This window comes from Pteronotus mesoamericanus, unplaced genomic scaffold (genome assembly GCF_021234165.1).
Source record: "Pteronotus mesoamericanus isolate MK-2021 breed Mesoamerican mustached bat unplaced genomic scaffold, CSHL_Meso_final contig_50, whole genome shotgun sequence".
Taxonomy (NCBI): Eukaryota; Metazoa; Chordata; class Mammalia; order Chiroptera; family Mormoopidae; genus Pteronotus; species Pteronotus mesoamericanus.
In genome coordinates, this window is record NW_026555186.1 from 29,822,900 (window position 1) to 29,848,124 (window position 25,225).

General features: G+C 33.6%; 1 protein-coding gene across 1 annotated transcript in view; it reads right to left on the reverse strand.

Moving 5' to 3' along the window:
• Window positions 1-25,225, reverse strand: part of AP3B1 (adaptor related protein complex 3 subunit beta 1) — a 254,416-nt gene that overhangs the window by 6,835 nt on the left and 222,356 nt on the right. Inside the window, exons 24-26 of the mRNA XM_054578514.1 lie at window positions 23,084-23,168; window positions 10,072-10,169; window positions 4,893-5,031 (exon numbers count right to left, since the gene is read on the reverse strand). Of these exons, the coding sequence (XP_054434489.1) occupies window positions 4,893-5,031; window positions 10,072-10,169; window positions 23,084-23,168 (322 nt within the window). The remainder of the gene's footprint in view (window positions 1-4,892; window positions 5,032-10,071; window positions 10,170-23,083; window positions 23,169-25,225) is intronic.

The window sequence follows — 25,225 nt, forward strand, 5'->3', positions numbered from 1 at the left end:
GATACACTGTTCCATTCATAGCACCAGACTTTCCTGATAGTTAAGGTCATAAGTAACAATAGTAAAACATTTATTCTACTAAGACTGTAATTATTCACAAGTTGTATATGTTCATAACTTGCAATTTAAAAAAGTGACAGGGTAGACAAAATCCAAAGCAGAGATTAAGATATATAAAGGAATAAAAGTTACTGATGAAAGCTGGTCTAGGGTCGTACTGAATAATCTAAGAACAAAAATAGAATCATAGCAGAGACAAGGCTTCCTGTTTTCACACAAATATTACATTTTCCCCTTATAAGGTCGGTCAGTTTGTTGTTCATGAAAAGGCCAAATGGGTAGGTAGTATGATAATTCTTTTGAACAACACTACTGTGTATGAATGTCAGAATTCCTGAAACTGGGTTAAAATGTAAAATAGCTGAGACTGCTGAAAGACAAACTTTTACTTATGGCCTAAGATTGTTCCATAGATATTATGACTATAACAATATACTCTCTTGCTGGAGGGCATTGGGATAGATCTAGGAAAGACCTAAATCAAACATCTCACCTCTTGGTATCCCTTAATGACTAACCAGAAAAAAAAAAACAAACACACAGAGAAAAGTACATTTTAAAATGCGCCATGTGGCCATCATTAACTCGTGATAATTCAGGGCAGTTTCACACTGTAGACTCTGGAGCACTTGCCTTATAACTCCTGGCTGACATGAAGATTCCTGGGCCCTGTACCAGACATACTGAATCTGAGCTTTTGGGTTTGGGTCCCAGGAATCTGAATTTTATATATAAGGTCCCATATGACTTTTTTGTACAAAAAAGCCTCGGAGATTGTGGAGGTATGGTGTTTAGCTTTCTGCTTTTTGGTCACTGTACATTGGTACCTTTATCAGAGGCAATAAAAACAATGTAATAAAAGCAAATGCATCTTGGTTTCTATCTGGTTGAATATGAACCTTTTTATTTAATCCTCACTTGATTTCTTTCTCAGAGAAGCACAAGAGATTTTTTCTAGCCCTGGAGTAATCTAGGATTTCCACTGCTAGTCTCTCTAATCCTCTCCCCTAAACACATTAAATCTTGTGTTCCTTCACATACTAGTTTACTACTGCTGTTCATTCTGCCTTTTGTATATACTTTACATACTAGTTTGTTAGTGCTGTCTTAAGTAACACAGTTTAAGACTTTTACACTGCACAGTATGTGTCATATATTTTAACATAAATATCTAACACAAGACATTAAGAAATTCAGCTACTTATTAATAAATGCTCTTTGATGTCTTTTTGATTTTCATTTCTGTATTACCCTTATCCTGTGGTAACTGTAATTTGGAAAACAGAAAATTGGCACAAGGACCATAACTCTGTAGACCTCACAAAGATAATTTTGTTCTCAAAGAGCAGCTTTAAAAAAAATCTTTAGTCTACTTTTTCCCATTACCAGTTAGTCCCCTTCTACTCCTCAGCCTCGGCCATCACCACACTGGTGTCCACGCCCGTGAGGCCTTTTCCCTTTCCGCCGTCCCCCCACCACCCAGCTGTCACCCTGCTCTCCATCGATGAGTCTTCTTCAATCAGCAAGTAAGTACCACAGAAATGAAAACAAAGTTAAATTTTTCAATAGCATACTGGTTGGTTTTCTGATATTATTGCTCATTTAGAAAATTAAAACTAAACGTCATATAATCTAACAGCAGATATGCTTTCTCAATTGATCTTTAAAAGTGGTTAACTATATAGAAAATGCTCCTGGTTTTTGAAGTAAATTCCATAAAACCTGTGCTCCTTTAATCGACTTTATCTTAATGGAGACCATTAACAGTGATGTGTTAGGAACCATTTTCTATTACGCATTCAATTAAAATTTCTACTTTATACGATTACACGCTTCTGCATGTTAATGAAGATTCACTTTTTCTAAGCTAATTCTTACATTACATATTTTTAACTTGGTATTTAAAGTAAAAATATTCATATTTTGACGGATATTATAAGAATAATTTCAACACTAGACAATAGGAACTTATTCATCGGCCAGAATGGCCAGAAAGAATACTCTAATGTTTATTAAAAAGTCCTCTCAGAAATAAAAGACCCTGAAAAATTAAACAGAACAAAAGCCAGCCAAGAATAATTTATTGAACTGAAATTTTAATACCTTAAACACTAATAGTCAAAGTTTTTTTTAATACTTTTTTAAAAAGTAATCTTACATGGATTACCACGGATAAACAGAGGAATAGCTTGGGTCCTAATCTGCATGTGCTCAAATAAGCAACCATTGCAGGAGAATTAAGGAGGCACTCAACAGTTTTACAGGGATTTCAGTTTTATTATTAACAATTAAATAATATGTAAAGCTGATATATAAATTCATTAATCCCACAGGGTAATATAATACTGAACATTACAGTTAAAAACATTAATTCAATAAGTGGTAAAGTGTAAATATTTATTATAATATAAAAAGTAATTGTTATTTCATTTTAAATGAAATGAAGAAAGGCATTGGTATAGCTTTTATTTAAAATTTTTATTTTAAATTATTACTAAGTACAAAAAATAGCAAATGTTAAATATGCAAGAGAGTAAATTTCATCAATAGCTGTATGAAAAATACAATTGTGTTTATTACCTGGAAGCTTTCTCAGATTTAGGGCATTATTATAACCATACTTAACTATAAAATCATTTTCAATTAAGTATGATGAGCCTTGTGAGGGAAGTTAAGACAGCACAGCCTATTCTTAATTACATATAGGCATTTTACTCACTTTGACTCTGGTAACGTGAGCTCCTTCCCCAAGTTATAGAGCCAAACACCAGGCCACTGATGATAGGACTGGATTAGTAAAGTGTCAAGACACTGCAGATGTGAATGAGGACCAAGAACATTGAGTTTGAGTGCCATCTCTGCAGTCCAAAGCCAAATATAAATGGTTCTACGATATGTGTCTCTCCTGCATTAGTATGATAATTGAGAATTGACTATAATTTAATCTTTTGAACAGGCATTAAGTTCCAAACCACCAAGACAAGTCACAGGCAAACTACAATTTAATAAGAATTACACAACTATGCTAAGTGTCTTTCTTGGTCTATTTCTTAACAGGAAGATAGCTTTCATATTAGTTGGCTTTGAGAAGGTAATTTGGCTATTTTCTTTTAAGAAACAAAAAGCTGGAAAGCTGCCATCACTTTCAGAAAAGTTAAAAACCCACATATAAAACAAAACAAAACAAAACAAAAACTAAATGAGAAGTTCCAAAGTAAATAAGGGTTACCCTATATCTTTTTGCACATTACAAAGAACAGGTCTGAATTAATGCTGGACACTAGATGTGTCAGGTAAAATCTGATACTGCATAAGCTAACAGTGATGGTTAAATATATGATATTTTGGTGTTTTAGTAATTTCAATTCAAACAATCCATAAATAAAACAGAACAACTTCTGGTAGAGAAAATCACCCAGGAAAGGACACAGAAAATTAAAACAGGAAAATTCAGAACCAAAATATTTTCACTGAAAAGGCTTCTGTTCATTCTTTCCCCAATTGAACAACATTAACTGATAAATTTTATTTGCATGGTAGTACAACTATGATTACCTTATATCAGTTTTATTATTTTATCACTGCCCTATCGGAGATAGATCGGGCCCATGATAAATTAAGAAATGGAAACATCAGACCTTTTCAGCAACTTAAGGACCTTTCTCTAAAAAAAAACCCAAACCCCCCCAAAACAACACCCCCCGAACCCCTCAGAAGTACAAAGTAAATTTGTTTTTTTGACTAGCACATGTGGTTTTCATTCTGTGATGGTAAATAGATTAAATTAGGTAGCTCTGGATAATGGCAAATCCAGACAAACTCAGCTTTTGCAAGCCCAATGTTCTTCCATAAATAATACAGAATTTCACTTCAATCACCCTCCTTTTCCTCATCACCCGTTTCCAAACAGATGAAGAGCTTAAAGTACATGATAAGTCATAACTTGCACAAGATTACTGAGCCCAATAATGGCAAGGCTGAATCTAAAAACCAGATCACCTGTTGTACTCTCTAAATGGGACCTCTAGCCCCATTTAATTAAAAATGTATCTAAAGCTGAGAAGGCATTCTCTTTAATTTCAAATTTAATATATATAAATAAAATGGCATAAGTATAACATTACAATGGAATGGCAGAGAAATTAAAGATGGTTTGCAATGAATTCCCTTAGGATTACAAAAAACTAAGTAACAAGGGGTAATTATTTTTATCTTTCATTTCAAGCCACAGGCATTTGTAAGAACACAAAGAGGACAATAATATTAATCACATATTCTGCTACCTTCAAGGACAAATGACTTGGATTTCAGTGAGATGCTTGACGGTGAAGATATTCCTGGTCTAAGAAACTGAAGCTGTGTTTGGCCCTGTGCTGGTTTTCTAGCAGCTCCTCACCACTGGAAGTAGCCTTAGGGGACTGCTGTGGACAGGAAATCTGCATATAGTACCCAAGCTTGCCTCTCTCAAGTAACAAAAGTTCAACTCCACTGCTTTGGAAAACAGCTTTTCCTAGAAACCCACTCAATCTGGTGCAATAAGATAAATTCTCAACTATATCTCAAAAAAGGTACCTTTACAAATCATCAAGCTATTGTAAAATACAAGTACACCCTCTGTATCTTTCAGGACAGTCCATATCAATGTGCTAAGAATTATATGAAGTAAGAAAGAGGGCCTTGGCCCAAACCAATCAATCAAATATATCATTAGAAAAAAAGGGGGGGGGGCATGTATAAATTTAGGGGTTATTTTCAAGGAAAATTATGGATTGAAAATTATGTATTTAGACATGTATGTAAGTCATCTCCTTATCATGTGTTGGTGAACCCACCTGTGTATATTATCTTGGCCAGAAGGAACTACACCTACGTTGGCTACATTTACAACCTTCTGGAGGATCACAGAGGAAGTGAAATTCTGTGGTGCAATGGTGATTATAGCAGAAGTTTCATTCATTCCTGTTAGCATTCCTGTAAGAACAAAAGAAGGCCCCCTTTTTACTAATTTCTTTATGGAAATTACATTAAAAACAACTTTAAGCTCATAAATAAAACTTAAACTTTTTCCCAAGAAATACCAGAATATAATTTATAAGTTATCACAAAATTAAATGATCTGCCAAGTGCTTCAAAAAAATTTTTAAAAACCTTTATTGTGCAGGAAAATGTGTTAAAATACAGTCAAACATCACTCTTAACAAATCTAATTTTAAATACTATAGGATAAAAACATAGAATTACAAAGGTGAAATTTCAATTTCAGTCTCTTTAAAATAGATTCAATTAATTTGGCTGATGTAAACTATTAAGATTTTACTTTAAAAAAAATTTCCCCTCTCCTTTTCATGCAAAGATCTCCCTTGCCAAATGCTTCTTGAGAACAAAAGTGATTCTGAAGGAACTAGCAGCATTACCTGATAAATGGCCTTAATACAATGGATCAAAGTTATCTCAACATCGACTGACAGTCACTGAACAGGTTCTCAAAAATGTACACTTATCTATCTAAGCTACACTTAGTGATAACAGTGTTTGCCCGGTGAATGGCACTACAGTTACTGACAAAAACACCAATTGAAATTTCTGAAAGAAAACATTGAAAACAAAGAAAAAATGTGAATGGAAAACTAAATCCCAGAGACATTTCAAGTGAGTATTTGAGAAAGAAACTAAGTTAAGCAAAATCATGAACAAACACGATAAAGATTTAACGGAAGACATGCCATTAATGTCAAAATCTCATGTACAAATGTTCACTGGACATATTTAATAACATATCATACACTTAGAATAAATACTGAAATTTAGGACCTGGGTTAAAATAAACAAAATAATTATAATAAATGACATATATCTGGGTCTGTGATAAGTCACTGGCTCCTATGGATATCTACTAAAAATGATAATCTTCTGAGATGTTTCATATGTACACAATAGTTTACAAAATTTTTGAAAATGGTAAAATTTGATTTCGTGTTTTCAGAAAGACCTGCACCTTCAGGGCTATATATTTAATTTAATTACTTATTGCAAATGCAGCCCAATGATTTAAAAAATCCGTCTGATGAGCAGTATGAAGACACTAAAGCCTAACACCATAAAAAGACTTATCTAGCTTTTAACAAAGAGCAGTTTTTACTAACCACTTTCAAACTCAGGGACACTAGGTTCCGTCTTAGACTGTTTAACTTCAATATTAAGCAAAAGCTTTAAAAACTGCACAAGCAGTCAAACGCCGCTTTTAAGGAAAGCACAGTGGCTGCTGACATAACACTGCTGAGAGATGTGTGCACTCATTTAGGATTTAAACCTTCTCCATTAAGCTCTATTGAAGAGCAACTGCTGAATAAATGAATGCAACTATGTTTATGTTAAAAGCCTGTTTCCCGCAGCATGTAATTAAAGGAAATGTTGTACAAAGCCAGTACTTTTGTCAAGCTCCTGTAAATGGAAAGATGGATAGCACTCAGAGAAGTGAATGCATTGCTTCATATTTAACCTTAACACTCTTGTCATTAATGGTTTGTCTAACTTGGTCTATAAAAGACAAGGTACTGCTCCATTGAAGTAAAATTAAAAAAATCAACTAAACCATGCTTTTCAGAACAGAAGATTCATTATCGTCAGCTAATGTATTGGCATAAAGCAAAGTAACATCCTATCAAGTAAGGCACACATTCAATCTGCATTCCCACCCCCCTTTATTTTTAACTCATGCTGTTTTATTGTTATAGGCAATTTGTACCACTCAGCATGACAGTGTAAACTGAATCAAGATTAATTTACATGCAAAAGAACACTTAGGAGAGCAGCATGGTAAGCAAATGTATTGTCTCGATTGCTGAGGTGGAAAAAGAACCTGGAAAGAAAAAAAGGTGCTCTAATTAAGGGGCATCAAATATGATTGCTTGTGGTAGTTAAGGGCCAGAAAATAGTAAATGTCTGACCATTTAAAGAATTAGCATCTTGCTAGCTAGGAACCCATAAGATGGATGCATAAATCATAATAAAATTAAGTAAACATTCTAGATTTCTTAAACCAGAGATTTTTCTAAATGAATATATATCAGGTATTCGCAAATTAAAAAGAAAGTAAGTATGCCAAGGTATCATTAAAAGTTTCTCCTATAAAAACAAGACTTTTAACACACTATATAGCCTGCTCATATAATAATAAAGGTAAAGTTACTGGAAAAATATTTAAAACTTGTTAGACTATAGAATATGTTGCTTCATTAGAATTTCCCTAAATTTTGGGGAGGCAGTAGACAGCACTTAATTTAGGTTAAGCAGTTGTAATTAACTACTAAAATGCAAACCAAATACTGTAAAACAAACAAACAAACAAAGCTTTAGGTTTCCAATTTAATTCTTAAGAAGAAAATGAATAAGAAAGGCAGTTTGGAATAAGAATTGGCTTAGGTCTCTTAAACTGACAGCCTCAAGGAATTAAATTAATATTTTTAAGTAAAAGAAAGATCTGTGTTATTTATAGTACTAAAATCCTCCCCTGGCTAGATCATTAACTCACTTTGCAAGGCTCAAAACTCAAAGCAAGGAAAAAATTATGCTTCTGGTGAACGCTTATAATATAAATACTATGAATATGAATATTATGACTATACAGGATAAACCAATCTTTTACTTAGCACTTTGATTATCAACCTTATAAACATGTGTCTTTAGCCATGAATCTCTAAATGTAACTACTGAGAAAAAGTGACAGATCAGACTGTATTATTAGAAACAGAACCTTTTCATTAAAAAAATATTAATATATACAATCTGTTATATACTTTTAAATTACATATATTTTTAGTATAAAATAGAATGTATTCTTCATTTTTTATTTATATTTTTCAGTTAAATTCAAAATAACATATTTAATGTACTTCAGTCTTATATATATATAAATATATATAAGCCCTGTGAAATGAGATATAAAGTAAACTCATTTTATTTAAAGTAGAAATATAGGTTAAAACTAGCATGTAATGATACACAGAGACAGTTCTTAAATTTAGTGGCATTCTGTCTTCCAGAAGTTTGCTGTAATAAAAATTAAGGACAGATTTTCATTCTGATTTAGGATTTTCAGTTAGTGAGTCATTTCTAGGTATCTTTTGTGAAATAAGCTAAGCTCTTCCATGATTAGTATAACAAACAAATACATGTGTAAAGTTGAGAATTGAGACCTCTATTACCACATCAGCTGAAATCTATAACTAAAAAGATGCTATTGAAAATACTCTTTAAACCTGTGGTAAATTTGCCAGCATCAAGTCCTATATCAAAGAATGAATTCAGGAAGACAGACAGAATGATACAGAAATGCCAAGAGACTTGCAAGGATTTACAAATACTTCATATAAGCAAATTTTCAAATAGCTTTATTCAGAGTAGCCTTTCTGCTCTATTAAACATAGCAAACAGCTGCCAGATTTATTCAGACAAATAATCAACAACCATAGAAGTAAAATGGCAGAAGAAAAAGGAATTTTGGCAACAACTCCACAGAGGACCGCAGCTGTTCTCCAAGCGCACCTCTCTTATGCATTTACGGTTCTGTATGGCTAGTCAGGGAAAAATCCCTCAGTCACAGCAGAGCACAAAAAACTTGATCGAAATTCTAAACCAAAGCTGAGGGAGAGAAAGGGTATAAGATAATCTGCTGCTTTAGATATACTTTAGCTGCACTTTTCTAAAAAAAAAAAGCAATATCCCCTTAATGATAAATGTGCCCAAGTCTTATTGAGTCACTTGTGTGCCACTCACCTTGGTTTGCTGAGCAGGTGTAAAGCAGAGAGGCAGGCTTTAGCCAGCAAAGGGTAAGAATAGCAAATGTAAGAATCAATTCAATTTGTCAATAGAAGAATAAAATTACAAAGATGACTATAATCAACTTCCAAGGAAAGCAAATGCAAAGATGAATTTAGTCATTCCTTTTTTATCACTTAAAAGTTAGGCAGAAGAATAAAAGATTATTCTTCATGTAAAGTGATAGTCTTCTACAACAGGTCTTTTAGACATTGTGAATTACACAGACTTACAGTATAAAACACTGTGGATTACACAGACTTACAGTATAAAAATCTCCAGCACTGCACTGATGGAGGGCCGGGAAACAAGCCCTTTTCCTTAGGTGCACAAATTTGTGTGTGCCTAGGACTTTCTGGAAGCTTGACAAATACAAATTAATGAACTCGAGATGAAGGGATCTTTGTTTCATAACCCCCTCCAAAGAAAAACATAGCTTAAGTTCCCATACACTTTAAAGGTTGCTGACTAAACCATTTAAATATGCCCCAGTTTTATAGATACCATCCTTAATCAAACACATAAATTCAGAAGTTATTTTCCTTTATTCATACATACCAGAGGGTATGCTTGACTCTGTGGCAAGCACAAGATATTAATACTTCCATTCTGCTGAAAATATTCTTTTTGGATGCATATTTTAAAATGTTTTAGTTCTGATATAGTCTGACAACACAGCATTTCTTTAGTAGGAGAATTAGGTCAAAAGAAAAATGAAGATATTTTAATGCTATTATTAGGACTTTACTTTGAAGGGTAAGTCACTCTAATGGGTGCAGGAAAAGCAGATTAGTAGGATATAAAATATAATTCTATTGTGAAAGAAAAAACAGAGATACAACATTTATAGTGGTAGGACTTTGATAAGTCCCAAATATATGACATTTTTGCTAATACAAAATACATAAATATATCATTAAGTTGACAAACCACAACTCCCAGAATCGAGAATTATGAATCAATTAATTATTTTAAGACATATTAATCAATTTTTAGATATGCCAAGAATGTAGACAAACATATCCTTTTAAAGTTATTTTATATTGTAAAAGCAAAGGATTAGCAAAAATCAGAAGACTGTGCACTGACATGTGTTAATAGCTATGCATATATGGTAATTTATTTTAGAGACCAGCCAGAAGAATACACATTATTTGGGATGTCAGTTTCCAGTAAACCATAGTAATCTCTCACCTTGCTCTTTCTTAAAATCTTTCTCTGACATGGTCACAGGTAAAAGCAGTTCTCCAACAGGTGGCTGAATATTAACATTGAAGCAATCATCCTTGGTACTAAGGAAAAAACACATGGAAGCTGACTAAATGCTTAAGAAACAAACATTCTTAATACCATGCAGTTAAATAGGTGCAGTGAATGCATATGACATCACAGAAAGCAGTACTAGGATCTTGTTGGTTTAAATATCGCATCGAAAAAGGTTTGAAAATTTTCTCAACACTTACAAAGAAATACATCTCTGACCTCAATTGGAAAACCATTTTTCCCCCAAACATATATAGTTATAGTAAATAACCATTTGACAGAACTTTTAAAAAACAGGTATTCAGCAAGAGTATATATTCTCCACTACCAGAGAAATACTTCACGCGGCTTATAGAGCAGTCATTTTATCTTGACTTTCTGTGCTTAAAGTGTAGAAAATGGAATGTAGAAAGTGTCTTCAATGGTTAAGATTTTTATTTTAAAGTGTTAGATTAGTAAATAAAATGGAGTGACTGTACAGTGTTTAGATATGTGCTAATAAAATAATACCTCATCTGCAAATTTGCTTTCTTAAAAGAAAAACCCTTATTTTCTAGTAGTGTTAGTTGCTGACATTATTGGTGAACATGTGGTGAAAGTTATTATTTCCAAGTACAGGATATGAAGAAGTTAGTAAAGGCAACTTTGTACTTATATCAGCTGGAAAAACAACATGGAGTGCATGTATTCAACACTGAGTGCTTGGCACTGCTCTCTACAAAAATGACTAAAACTGCTTTAAAAAATTTATAAGTTACATGTTTGAAGGGAGATTGATGAGTCTATCCTTTAGGAATGTGTTTGGCTGCAAATAAGCAGAGAGGCCAACTAACAATTTCTTGAGAAATAGCAGCTTATTGTTCAGTATTCAACACGTCCTAGAGCTACCAGCCAAAGGCTGGATCAGTGGCTTAGAGATGCTGTTAGGGACCCAGGTTTCTTTGGCTTTCACTCACTGCATATTGGCCTTCATCACCATGGATGCCACATGGCTGCTGCATTTGCAGCTACCACTTTTACATTCCACGGAAGAAGGAAGAGTAATGATGGAAGAGCAGTGCGTAACTGAACCAACCAAATCTGTTCCTTTTCATCGGAAAAGCAAAAGCTTTCCTCAAAGTCCTATGGAAGGACTTCAACTTTCGTGTTAGAACTGGGCAGGTGGGGAAGCGGCTAGGGAGATGGGGATTGTGGGTAAGAAACACCAAACATTAGGTTAAGAAACAATTTATTGAAGGGTGGGGCCAGGACAAATAATGTAGTATGAAGAAAGATATCCATTTTTATATTATGCTATTACACATTGTATTTTTGTAAGCTGCCTTATATTTTTATGGAGTAAAGACTAGATTTAAAAAAAAAGAATGCTTTGAGAATTGCCCAAGGCAAAAAAATAAATCTGATTTTTTAATTAATTCAATAAATATTTACTGAATACAAACTTGTTTTAAAAGATTTTATTTATTTTTAAGAGAGAGGAAAAGGGAGGGAGAGAGGGAGAGAAACATTGATTGGTTGCCTCTTGCACGTCCCCAGCTGGGGACCCGGCCCACAGCCTAGGCATGTTTCCTGGCCAGGAATCAAACTGCTTTGCAGGCTGGTGCTCAACCCAGTGAGCCACACCAACCAGGGCTACTGAATACAAACTTGATCCCATGTTCTGTGCAACTATATGGGGATTTAATCACAAGTGAGATTAGCCCTTGAAGTTCATGAATCTAGTGCGAGATATGTTTATAACAGAATGGTAAGTGCTCCATTAGAGATATGTGGGAAGTGTTATGGACCCCGGAAGAGGGACTGATTAATTCTGTAGGAGGTAAAGGTAAGTCTATTTCTAAAAGGAGGGAGAGGGGCACTCTAGACCTGTGTTTTGGAAATAGTGAGCAGTGTGATGAGTCAAGAGATGAGACTGGGGGGACACTGTAGAGAATATCATATATAGCATAACCATTTGTCCCAGACCTCCCGGGACAGTCCCAGTTTAGAGCTGTTGTCCTGGAATCCTGTTCAGTTACTGTCTCCCTTCATTCTCTAGAAGTGTTCTCACTGGTATGACAAAGTATATGACTGCTTTACTCATAATTTAAAACAAAGGTGTTTCAGTGTTTCTTGAAGCAACAGGAAACTACCAGGGACTTCTGACACAGGAAAATAAATGACCCCATTTGTATTTCAGAAACACTGGTGGCAATGTGTAAGGTAGAGCAGAGGAGAAACCCAAGGCAGGTAGATCAGTTAGGAATCTAATTCAGTAGTCGAGGCAAGAGGTTTTAGCATTGACTGTGTGTTTTATTTACTAAGTCTTAACAATGATTTTAAGAGGTAGCTTCTGTTACCTCCAATTTATTGGTAAGTTAAACAACATGCCCACGGCCACATAGCTAGTAAGTATCAGCACTAGGAGCTGAACCCAGGTCTCTTTTACTCCAATGTCTGATATATTTATATATATTCATATTCCACTGTATAAGGCTGTTGCCCCTGGGTGGGTAGGACTGAGCAAGGGGTGGTTAGGGGTATTTTACAATTAAAAGGGACAGATCTAGTGATGAATGGGGGGGAGAGATCGTGAACTTCTAAAGCAAACAATTGGGAGGATGACAGCTACTGAAGAAGAGGAGTTTGGGGGATTAAACAAAATGATTTTGCTTTAATCATGTTATATTTTGAGCACCACTGAATTACCCAGGAAGAGCTATTTAGCAGATAATTGGAAATACAAATTAAGAATCAGAAAGCATGTCAGGGTAGTATATATGAGTTTGGAAGAACTCAAGAGTGGTACAGGGAAGAGCTGAAGCCTTATAAGTAGGTAAGATCACATAGGGAAAGAGGCTATACCAAGAGAAAGGATAAGATAGAAACCCAGGGAAGACCTTCATTTAAGTAAAAAATGGAAGTTTAAATTGCAGAAGAGACTGGGAAAGAGTGGACAGGGAGAAAAGGTGTGGATCAGATATTGCAGGGAGGAATAAAAAGAAGCAAGAGTAACCGCTGACTTCAGCAAGGCAGTTCAGATGGGAGGAGGGATGCAGAACGCAGTGGGTTGAGGGGTGAGTGGGAATACCGGCAGTAGAAAGAAGGAGAAGGTTCATGAAGAGGCAGAGACAAAAGAAGAATGCTTAAAGAAACCCAAGCATGTTTAAAACTGAGAGGAAAAAGCCAGTGAGGAGGGAGGAAGAAAGAAAGGAGTAACAGACAGAGCAAGGTCTTACAAGGAGGTAAATGAGGTTGGGATTAAAAGCACAAAAGGATGAAGTGAACGGGTCAGCCCTGGAATGGAATAGGTTACTTCTTTCTTTTCCCCCCCATTTTTAAAAAATATTTTATTTATTTTATTTTTAGAGAAAGGAAGGGAGGGGAGGGAGAAAGAAAGGGAGAGAAACATCAATGTGTGGTTGCATCTCACACACCCCTTACTACGGACCTGGCCTGCAACCCACGCATGTTTCCTGTACTGGGAATCAAACTGGCAACCCTTTGGTTCACAGGCCAGGGCTCAGTCCACTAAGCCACACCAGCCAGCGCTGGAGTCGGGTACTTCTGAGAAGAAGATAGAAAGGTCAGTTAAGATAGAAGTGTTGAGGAGGATGAGACCATGCTTGATGCAGTGGAAGGCTGAGTCACATTAAGAGAAATATATAAAGGCTGATGAAGGAGTAAACAGATAGGTATACATATGTACATGAAATATATATAATGAACTAATTTAGTGTTAAATACAGTTTCACCTTGGAATGACTAGGAAAAAAAAAATCAGTGTTCTCCAAAGTGGAAAGCACAAGGGTCTGCACTGAGATAGAAAATCCACTGAGAAAGAAACCTACTAGTTATTTTTTTTTCTCATTCCTTTTGAAGTTCTATTTTTTTTTTCCTGTACATATCTTAGGTTATATATAATGTTAGCACAGTGAAATATACACACACATATATATAAAATTTAAAAATATACTTACACATATAGGGAGTGCCTGAAAGAAATATTTTACTAATAGATGTACACAATTAAAAAGTTAAAGGACCACTAGGTAAAATTATATGCAACTACACTATATTTACTAGTGTCTTCTGTTTAATTACAGATGAAGTAGAGCAGCCATCTTGTGACCATGAAGATGATTGGCACATGCTAATGAAAAAGTCACATGAAACAAAAAGTTGGAAAGACCTGGCTTATACCCTTGAAGACATTGTGGAGCTGCTCCAGCACCTTAGCTCCTGACCTCTGTTCCTGCACTAGGAGAATAATAAACCACTATTCAGTTAATCCACTAGAGCCAGGCTTCTGTTACACACAACTGAACGCAAAATTTAACTAATATAACACATAGCATACTTTATAAGCCAGCTTCAGCTTCTAAGGAAGATTTGGCTGAGGCTGAAATAAGATGGAAAGTTTCCTCTTTATTTTAGAGAAAACTTTCCTTTCATTTATGTTAGTTTGGCTATTGTTATTGGTTTGGTTAGTTATGTTATTGGTTTTATGATGCCCTTCAGTTTTCTATGTTTTCTTTTCTACTATTTTGCCTTTTTGTTGTTGTTGTTGTTCACTTCTCTCTCCCTATAGCTTTTCTTTTTCCTTGTTTCCCTCTCTTTTTCTTCCTACTTCCTTTGGCTGAACATAAGGCTAAACACGGATATTATGACATGAACAGGGAATGATGCAAATGAGTAATAATAGACAATAATTTATTGGACTTAATATTTTACCAGATTGTTGAAGTACTATTATTAGGTTGCTCTAAACAGCATAGTTACATGGAATCAAATGGCATAATAGTTTAAAGTAAGACAAAATTCTACCTGTTATACATTTAACTGTAATGCATATACTTGTACTCATATAATCTCATTTCACTTACTCCTAGGATCTAAATTGGTCAATTTTCTAGGTATAAACGTTGTGGGACTCAAAGTTTCCTCACCTACAAAGTGAGAAAAATGGCACTTAACCTTACAGGCTAGTTTTGACGATTAAATGAAATAACATATCCAGTAATAGTTGCTAAATGCATAGTAGATATTCAAAACTGACATACATAAGAGATGTATCATAATTTAAGCATTTACTATAGATTCTCATTTACAATTTTCCCTATTACAATGCTTACTTAATATCCATTGATAAATCTATTTTTTTCTGCACAAGCACCAATATTTCCCTGGTCTTGATACCCTAAGAATAAAATTGCTATGGTAAAGAGTATGAATATTTAACATTTTGATAGATGCTACAAACTGCCCTTAAGAAGCTGTTATTTAAAGTCTCACAAGCAGTATACAAGAATACATGCTTTTCTCTACCTCCCTGTTAACATCAGATATTAAAATTATTTGAACATTTTGCAAATTTGATGGGTGAAATGTTTTAATTTCCACGTCTTTCACTGTTAGTGAAGCTGAACATCTTATGATTATTGGCCATTTGCATTTTCCTGTAAATTGCCTATTCCTAGCCTTTCTCCACTTTTCTATTCCTTTCTTATTGATTTTGAGAATTCTTTATATGGTCTTACTATTAAACTTTTATCTGATAAATATGCTGCAATACTTTTTCACCATCTCTCACCTGTTATAGTATCTATTTTTTCTTCGTTATAGAGAAGTTTAAAATTTTAATAGTTAAATCTGTCCAAAATTTCTCTCTATATCTTTTGGCGGGGGGGAAGTATGGTGTCTTACTTAAGATTTTTGCCCCCAAAGAGCACTGAAATATTTGTCTCTAAATATTTATATTTAAATACTTTCATAGTTTTTATGATTAAATCATAAATTCACCTGGAATTTATTTTAGAATTTAATTTGTGGAAGGAAATTATATTTTTTCCAGACAAGGTCATCATACCGCTTACTGAATGGTCTGTTCTTTCCCCACTCGTTTGAAATGTTACTTTTATGATATACAAAATTTCTAAATTTTCTGTTTTGTTTCACTGATTCCTGTGCCAATAGGCAATTATGTTGAATAAAAATATACATGTGGCATTAAAGAATATTTTGAAATTATTATAGAGGAAGGGTTTTTCCTTAAATGTTGGTTTTGATTTTTCTTGCATATTTTCTTTTCCAGTTGAATTTTAGAAATTTGTCAAGTTCTACTGAAATGTAGCCTAGAATCACATTAAATGTGAGGAATAAGTTGAGTGAGAAAATTGACTCCTGTGTAGGAACACAGTATATTTATTATCTCACTTACATCTTTTTATGATCTTTGGGAAAGTTTTAATTCCCACACAGGTATTATATATTTGCTAGTTTATTCCTTTTGTTGCTCTTGTAAGTAATTTTATTCGTAATGTAAAACTGGCCATTCCTACTACATACAAATGTTAATGATTTTCATATATTGACTTGTACATACTTCTAAACTCATTAGCTTAAAAATGGCTTTTTTGTTGATTCTAAGATTTCTGAGTTGATAATTATATTAAATAGGCCAGGTAGCTCAGCTAGTTAGAGCATTGTCCTGATACGTCAAGGTTGTGGGTTCAATCCCCAGTCAAGGCACATATAAGAAAAAAGCAATGAATGGATGGAGAAGTGGAATGACAAGCTAATGTTTGTCTCTCTCTCCCCTCCTTTTCCCCTCTCTCTAAAATCAATAAATAAACAATTTTTTAAAATGATAATTTTGTCTCTCTCTTTCTATGATTTATACTTCTGTTTATACTTGTCTTTCTTATTGGCTAGAACTTCCATTATAATATAAAATAGCATTGAGAGTTAAGTAACCTTGTTTTGTTTTTCTGACTTAAAAGGGAATGCTTCTGATATTTTATGTGGTTATAGGTAAATTGTATGGCCCAAAAGTCTTTTGAGTTTACAACCCCAAATGATCTGCACATTCATGTGCTATCCTTTCGGGTTATAAAATCAGGGTGATGCTAGCCTTACAGAATGACATGAATGGTTTCCTTCTTTTCCTTTGTTATAGAGAAGTTTAAATAGAGATTATTCTCTTTTGAAGTTCTGATATATTTTAACCTTTCTTATTCATAGTTTACATTTTTCTAACCACTCATTTCATCTAAATAGCCCAATTTAATTGTATAGAATATTATTTTGTAATTTAGATTTGTTTGATCACCTCTTTTCTAATCTTTCTTAGGTGTCTTCTTTTTTTCTTTAATCATGTTAGCTCATATCTTCTCTCTTTTGCTCTCTTCTTTTGTACACATGTGCCTTTTTAAAAATGTATATTTCCTGTACTCAGAAATCAAGGAAATTTTTGAAAACATGTATCTTAGACCAAGCTTGATAACTGAATTACTGAATTTTGTATGTTTATGTGTATATTTATATCTACTGGTATGTTTATCTACATATATTTACATATCTTTCTCTTTGATTTGCCAATTTCTGATGTATTAAAATATACTATGATCATCACTTTGTCAATTTCTCCTAGTATTTAATAGTTTCTGCTTTATGTTTTACAAAGTTATGTTGTTGAAAAGTTTCTGTTATATTTTTTGTGGATAATTGGAATGAATAGAAATTTTTTAAAAATCTAAATGCTTCAAAAATTTTTCTAGTGTTACTATTGCCGTTTTCTTTTTATCATCTATCTGATAGGAACTATACACATACATATATTTTTATCTTTTATTCTCAATTTTTCTGTGTCATTCCCTTTTCAGTGGGGTTCTTATAAATAGCATATGTTGAGTTTTGTTTGTTACATGTTTGTATAAGTAGAGTTTAACCTCCTGACATGAATCATGACAACTACCATGTGCAGTACGTGTGCCCCTCCCAATCATTTTATTTTGTTTTCTAGTCACCATGCTTTCTTCTCCTTCCCTTTGTTAAACAGATCAAGTTTTAACCACTCCTCTTCTTCTTGTTTCTAGTTGTTTGGAGGTTATAATACATCATGTTTGCATTACTTTAGTGGTTAGCTTTAACATTTTAAACCCTAAACTTTATCTTTAATCAATCCTCTTGCCAACCATGACAAGAACATCTCCCACTTGTTCATGCTGGGATTATTTATTTATTTATTTATTTATTTATTTATTTATTTTTTCAAATGCATTTGTCTCTGCCTACTCCCACCACTTTCCCTTGCCCCCTCCCTTCTTCCCGCCCTCAGCTCTTCCCCTTTGGTTTTGTCCATGAGTCCTGCTGGGATTTTGGTTGAAGTTTATTATTAAAATTTATTTTTTCATTAAGTACGAAGAATTATTATTTTTACACATTGATAGATTTTACAGGTAGAATTCTTTGTCCACTACTTTTCTTTAAATTTTATGTTTTCTTGGTCTCAGATTTTAAAAAAGTTCTACTACAGTGTATCTTTGAGTAGTCCTTTTAAGAAAGGGTCTGGGGGTGGTAAACTGATGGGCTCTTTGTCTGAAAAATGTTGAGCTGGTTTCCTCAAAATTTTAAAGGTCATGTCCTTTGCCTTCTGGTCTGCAAAATTAATGAGATATCTGATTCCACTTACATTCTTGTTCATTTTTAGGTAAGTTGCTTTTTTACTCCATCCTGGAAGATACTAGAGTGGTTTTCTCCTGTTTAAAATTTTAATCAGGATGTCACCTTTAAAAAAAAAAAAAAAAAAAAAAACAACTGTAGCTCACTGATGAGCATCGAGTTTGTTGTTGTTGTTGTTGTTTTTTTAAGAATTTATTTATTTTTTGGAGAGAGGTGAAGGGAGGGAAGAAAAGAGGGAGAGAAACATTGGTGTGCTGCCTCCCACACACGCCCCAACCAGGTACTGAATCTGCAACCCACAGATGTGCCCTGACTGGGAACCAAACCGAAGATGCTTTCTTTGCCTTTGCCTTAGTGTGTTGCACCTAACCAACTGAGATACACCAGTCAGGGCAGGATATCACCTTACTGAGAGTTGTTCAGTCATCCTGTTTGGCCTTTGATGTGTCCTTTTAAGCTGAAGCTTGTATATTACTTTTGCTTGGGAATTTACTTCTATAATTTCTTTCTTTAATTAGTCCTTCTATTGTCTCTTTTCACTTCTTCTAGATCTCTTATTAGATGAATTGATTCTTTTTAACCTTTCTTCCATATTTTCTACTCTGTTTTTTAACTATTCCAGCTGATTTCATCGACAACCTCTTCTTCCACAACAATAAATAAGTATCCAGTTGTGTCCATTCTATTATGCACCCACTGAATTTCTTTTGGCATTATGTTTTTAAATCTCCAAGAATACTTAAAAATTTTTCTTATTGCTCCTTTTTCAAGCAACCAGTATGTTCTTGCCTTATGGATGTAGTGTTTTCTTGAATCAGATATTAGTTACAGGTTTTAAAGATATCTCTTTTCTTTCTTAAACTGCCTGCTCCTTTCATGGTCAGCGAGTCTTCACAGTCATCTTGACCGTTCCTTCCCAAATTTAAGCTTTCCCTCAAAAGTGGTCACTCCGAGTTGTCCATTTACATTTATAATGAAAGACTGGGCTAATTAACACACACAGCAAGTTTGCTACCCATTAACTATGAGATTTTCACACGCTTTCTAATCTTCCTATGCCTCAGTTTACGCATCTCGAGAAAAAGAAAGAAGAGTAATTCTTATCTTATAGGATTGCTTCATAAGTAATTAAATAAATTAACACATATAATGCAAGTGTTTAAAACAGTGCCTAGGACACTACAACTGCTTGAAAAAGAATTGTTTTATGAAAAAAATTAAATAAAGTAACACATAAAACACAAGTGTTTAGAACAGTGCTTAGCACACTGCGAATGTCTGGTACATGTCAGTGGGTATCATCACTGTGGGTCTCCTCTCTCCTGCTGGGCTGACTGGAGTTTTCGTAAGTGGGTGAGATGACTGGCCACATGGATTTGAAGCCTGAGAGCAGGTGGGCAACAGCCTTATTCTCCACCAACAGAGGTAACATTGGCTTTACCCTAGTGGTAGAGGGCTTGAGAGTATTACTCCATTAGATACAACCGAGTTTCATCTCATTTCTAACCGTCCCTGTCTCCTTGCCACAAACTCAAACCCTGCTGTTCTCTTAGACTCTCACGTCCCCAGCAAAAGTCCTTCCTGTAAAGAAAGTAGTTCGCTTTCTTTACAGTATAATTCTTAGGTTCACAATTAAATGTGTATATTGCCTGCTGTTAGGGGTTAGATTGGAGAACTGCAGGGTGAAAGCAGTTCTTCAATTTCCCGATGACTATCTTACCCTAACTTTTCACTTGTTCACTTTGTGCTTGATATTCTGCCAGATTTGTTCTTACCATTGTAGTAATTTTCTCCCTTGAGTGTTTGCTCCACGGTTTTCATTTTCTGTAATTGTTTACCTGCTCTCATTTGCTTTCTAACTGCCAATAATTCTTCACAATTTCTGGTTAGCTAATGGCCCTTTCTTTCTTTCTTTCTTTCTTTCTTTCTTTCTTTCTTTCTTTCTTTCTTTCTTTCTTTCTTTCTTTCTTTCTTTCTTTCTTTCTTTCCATGTTCATTCTCTTAAAACATTATTTTCTGCCTTTTTAATGGATTTTGGGCAAAAAGAGGGGTGGATGCTAGAGCTCAGCCTTTTAACTTGAATTAAGCCATATTATTTTCACACTAGTTAATACGTTAACATCTGTTGGTCACAAGGATAAGATCTGTTTATGAAATGCATGTATTTTTAGAGATACATTTCTGTGTACTATACTCATTTTCAATCTCAATAAATTTAATCAATGAGTTAATTTGATAACCATTTAAAATGCAAAGCATAAAAAGACACTAACACATCAAGTATCCATATAACTATATAGCTACAGCTCTGTCTGTCTGTCTGTCTATCTATATCACATAACTGTAATGATTTAGAATTAGTCTGGAAGCTAAAGCAGGATCATTTTACTCTTGTTCCTTCTCTTTTAATAAACAAAAGTATACCTGAAAGATTTATAGTCCATGTTCTCACCATTTTTGAAGGCTTCTTATCAAATATGCTCTTATTACCCATAATTTTATGTATTGATCTGTATATTTCAAGGAAAAAAATTCAATATCAGCCATTCTTGCCCCCCCCCCCGTTTTATTGAACCAAGACTAATACAGCACACGTCACTAAGCAAAAAATGCTATTTACTATGCAAAAGGCACAGTCAGTGATTGGCATCTAAGGCCAATTGATCTACCCATTACCACTATCTCCCTACCCCCACTAGCACTACTATGAAGCTATTGATTTAAACACTGTCGATCGGTTTCCATTTTCTGATTTTGGGCAGGCCAATTAAGAAAGTGAGTAATTGTGATTACACTGCTTCAGGATCAATTACATTTGATGCAAGACAAAGTGTTCTTTTTGGAATACACACACAAAAATTTTTTTGATCTAGTATGCTTAAGTGCTTAATGAAATCTAAAATAAATAATTTATACCTTCACAAAAGCAAAACATATTAATGTACATGTTTAAAGTAACAAAGGCTATTTCCTTTGTAAAGTACATTCATCATTTTCCTAAAATTAGCTTAAGAGAAATAGAGAAAAAACTGCTCATGTACACTCCCCAATGTAAGATAAAAATCAAACACTGTGTACATGTTTATCTTGAAAGGGACTTAATTAATTGTGAAAGACAAAATGTAAATCTCATCCAAAGGCTACAGAGGAAATCTTTGTAATGAAAATATACTTGTGTGTTTTTAAAAAAATAATGCCCATTGCATAGAAATCTAAAGTGTTCTCTAGGTAACTTGATAGAAAAAAGAATTCTTTTAGTTCTAAATTTTGTCCTAATTTGGTGCATGAGCTTTGTCATTGGGCTGACATTGTCAAAATCATTAAAATGAATATACCGCTGGTGTTGGAGGCAAATCTATTTAGAGTGATGCTACTCATAGTCTTGTGCTCAGTAATATTGATCTGTGTTGTCTAATAGAAAAATAATAAACAATTACTAGGCAATATTGGGAAAAGTAATCAGTTTTTATATATCACTAATATAGCAGACCTCCCAAAACATAAAGGTGATGATCTGCATAAAATCAATGTGTTATGCTACGTTGCTTATATTCATCTTTGTAGGTTCTCAGCAATAAATGGTACAATATTAGGCCTGAATTACTGGTAAAATGTAAAGGCATATGAAAAAGAAAGGCTGACTATATTGAACTATAAACTTATTTTAAAATGTCTATTTCCTAAACTTGGAGGTTTTTATCATAACAAATTCTGCTTTAGCCTAGTTAAAGCTTAGATTAATTAAATGTTTCCATTCTTTTTATAATAAAAAGATACCCTAGCGCAAAAAAATATAAAAGAAAAGAGTTCAAAGATAGTTCTTAAAGATGCATGAATATAAACTTTGTATTAACTGCTAATAGTTTCTGGATTTCATTAAAATGTATAAAACATTATATAAAAACAATTTTAATTATAAAACCCAATCTCAGAAAAAGCTTCTTTGAATAATATTCACCTATGAAACTTTTGCCAACTAAATAAATGTTCTGAATTTTATCAAAATCAGTCTGTAAATTAAAGTAAAAAGGGAAAAATGTATGGGTTTTAGGTACTGACAGAATCAATAATTCTCCACTTAAGAGGTTCAAGATAACACATAAAATGTTTAAAAAGATATATTCTCTGGGCTAGTCAGTGATATTATTAAAGTTTTTTTTTTTTTTTATTTCTGCTGAATTTTCCTCATCAATTTTCTCCTAAATTTTCCAAAACTGCAGTTAGAAGTAAAAAAAATTAGCAGTAGCTTCTTACTTTGACCAACAAACTATGAATTACAATCACATATGGCAGACTGTCATGGCTAGTTGTATAACAAATATTATACATACACATACTGTACACAATTTATACAACTATTCCATGGCAGTCTAACCATTGCCAAAGAAAGGCACATTTGTTTAAATGTTTTGTCTCTCAAAACAAAAAGCTGTTGAAAGCTTAGTTTTGATCTGCTATCTTTTACAGGTAATATAAAATATAGAAAAACAATTGAACTTACCACAACTGGAAACTGGCAGTCTGAGTGGAATCACAAAAGTCAATACCCATTGAAACAGTAATGGATCCCTCAGGCTCAAGAGATTCTAGGAAATCAGATTATTTAGACATGAAAACACAGAGGATGTGAAAGAAAAGCAAACTAAACACTGAAAACTTATGTAATGCTTCTAGTTTGATTAAAATAGTCAAATTTAATGATGGCTTTATAAGAACACTTTCAAAATAAGAATAGTAAAGTAAATTATACAGTAATCTCACTATTGAAGGCTTTCCTTCACAACTTAATTCTGCACATATTTCAATGAACACTTTATATATCATTTTGTTTCAGAAATGTATCTCTTCCTGAAAATGTCATATTTTACAATATTGTCTTTATAGGCACCAAAGGTGATAAAGAAATTTAGTCCTGTGTGGAACAACTGTAATAAGCTATAAGTGCTTTAAAGAGATTATGTATTTAAAGCTATGAAATATTTATCTAGAGATAAAAAGTAAAATTTAAATAATGTTTCAAATTTCCACTGGAAAAAATTAAAAGGCAAAAATTTAAATATGGAAATATAAAGCAAAACTGGAAGAAATTAATTTGTTGAATTAGGAAATTAATCAAGATAACTGGCATTATAAAAACCAAATGGTAAGTCTAATTGTATTATTCAAAGAATTACTGAAAGAAAATTTAGTAACAGATTATCTTGAAAAAAACAAATAATAAAGTGACATTTTATAGATTTGTAATTTTTAAAGCTTAACCTATTAACTAACCAAGTATCAGTAACTGTATCAATATATACACAACACTGGTGTTTTTCAGTTCACAATGATAAAAACTTAAGACAATGACAAAATTTTATTCTGTTCAGGATTCCAAAGTCTGGCTGTACATTAGAAGAAGAATGGGAGATCTTAAATATATACTTCTTAGTATAAATATTTATGCACATACTATATATTTAAATGGACACCATCTACTTTTGATATCCACCTTGCTAAGTCTTCAGTGTAAGTGCAATACTGTACAATAGCTTTATATTTAGCTTTATCTAGTCTGCGTATCTTATTAGATACATGGAGTTATATTTTAGCAAACACACTCTAATCCAGTAAGCTATGATTATCCTAAGGCTTGTTCATAAGTATGATTTGCCATTAAGTGTTAACCATGACAGAGAAGATGATATGGGTGGGACAAAAGAACAATTCAGTAAGCTTATATCAAGAAGTATGTCTATGTCTTATAGACTCAATTAAGACTAGGCATTATAAGAGTACTTGTTTGAAGCTGATTTTTAAATGTTATTGGTTCGTTTAGTGGTATGTAAGTTGATCTTTCCAGTTTCAATTTCATTTGTTTATAAACTTAACATTTACACAAGTAATGGAAGATTTGCTGCCAAAATCTTTGCCAAACCTGTTATTATAGAATAACTAACTACAATGATGCTTTTTATTTTCCTTTACACTTTTCCAAAAGCTACACCTTATCAGGTCACAGCTCCATCAGTCACATTGTTCAAGGCTATTCTTTAGTGAACCCTTAATGCTTTCTTCTGTACCAGGATACAGCGGGGTCTGGGCTAGTACGCAGGTGAGCAGCGCACTGGCAGCGAATGCTGTCATCCCCGTAACAGGATGGCATTCACGATTTAGATCTCTCCACATCAGGTACCTGTGTATTTCACTTGACAAAATGACAGTTCACAAGGTGCCTTGTTGTTAGCACACTCTTTGACATAGTTTGGTATCGTCTTCAGTGTTGAGATAATTAAATGTGAGTTTAGTGCCATCTAATCCTGAAGGACAGCTTATGATCAGTGGTATGTTTTATTACATGAATACTTGAAGAACAAAGTAGTTAGCATAAAATTATTCATATAATGAACTTTTATAATATTTGAAGCTTACTACATTGGGGAAGTTTACTCGATCAGGTGTCTTTTTGGATATTTCTTTAGATCACTGCATATAGATGAGAGGTTTATATAGAAATGGCTGAAAAACACAGGCTCTATTACACTGCACTGTTAATAATGAAAAATGAAATCACCCAGGATGCGATCTAGTTTGATGTGACAGTCATACAGTAACTGGTGAAATCTTAGCTAAACTCAAACTTGTCAATTGTTAACATAAAGTT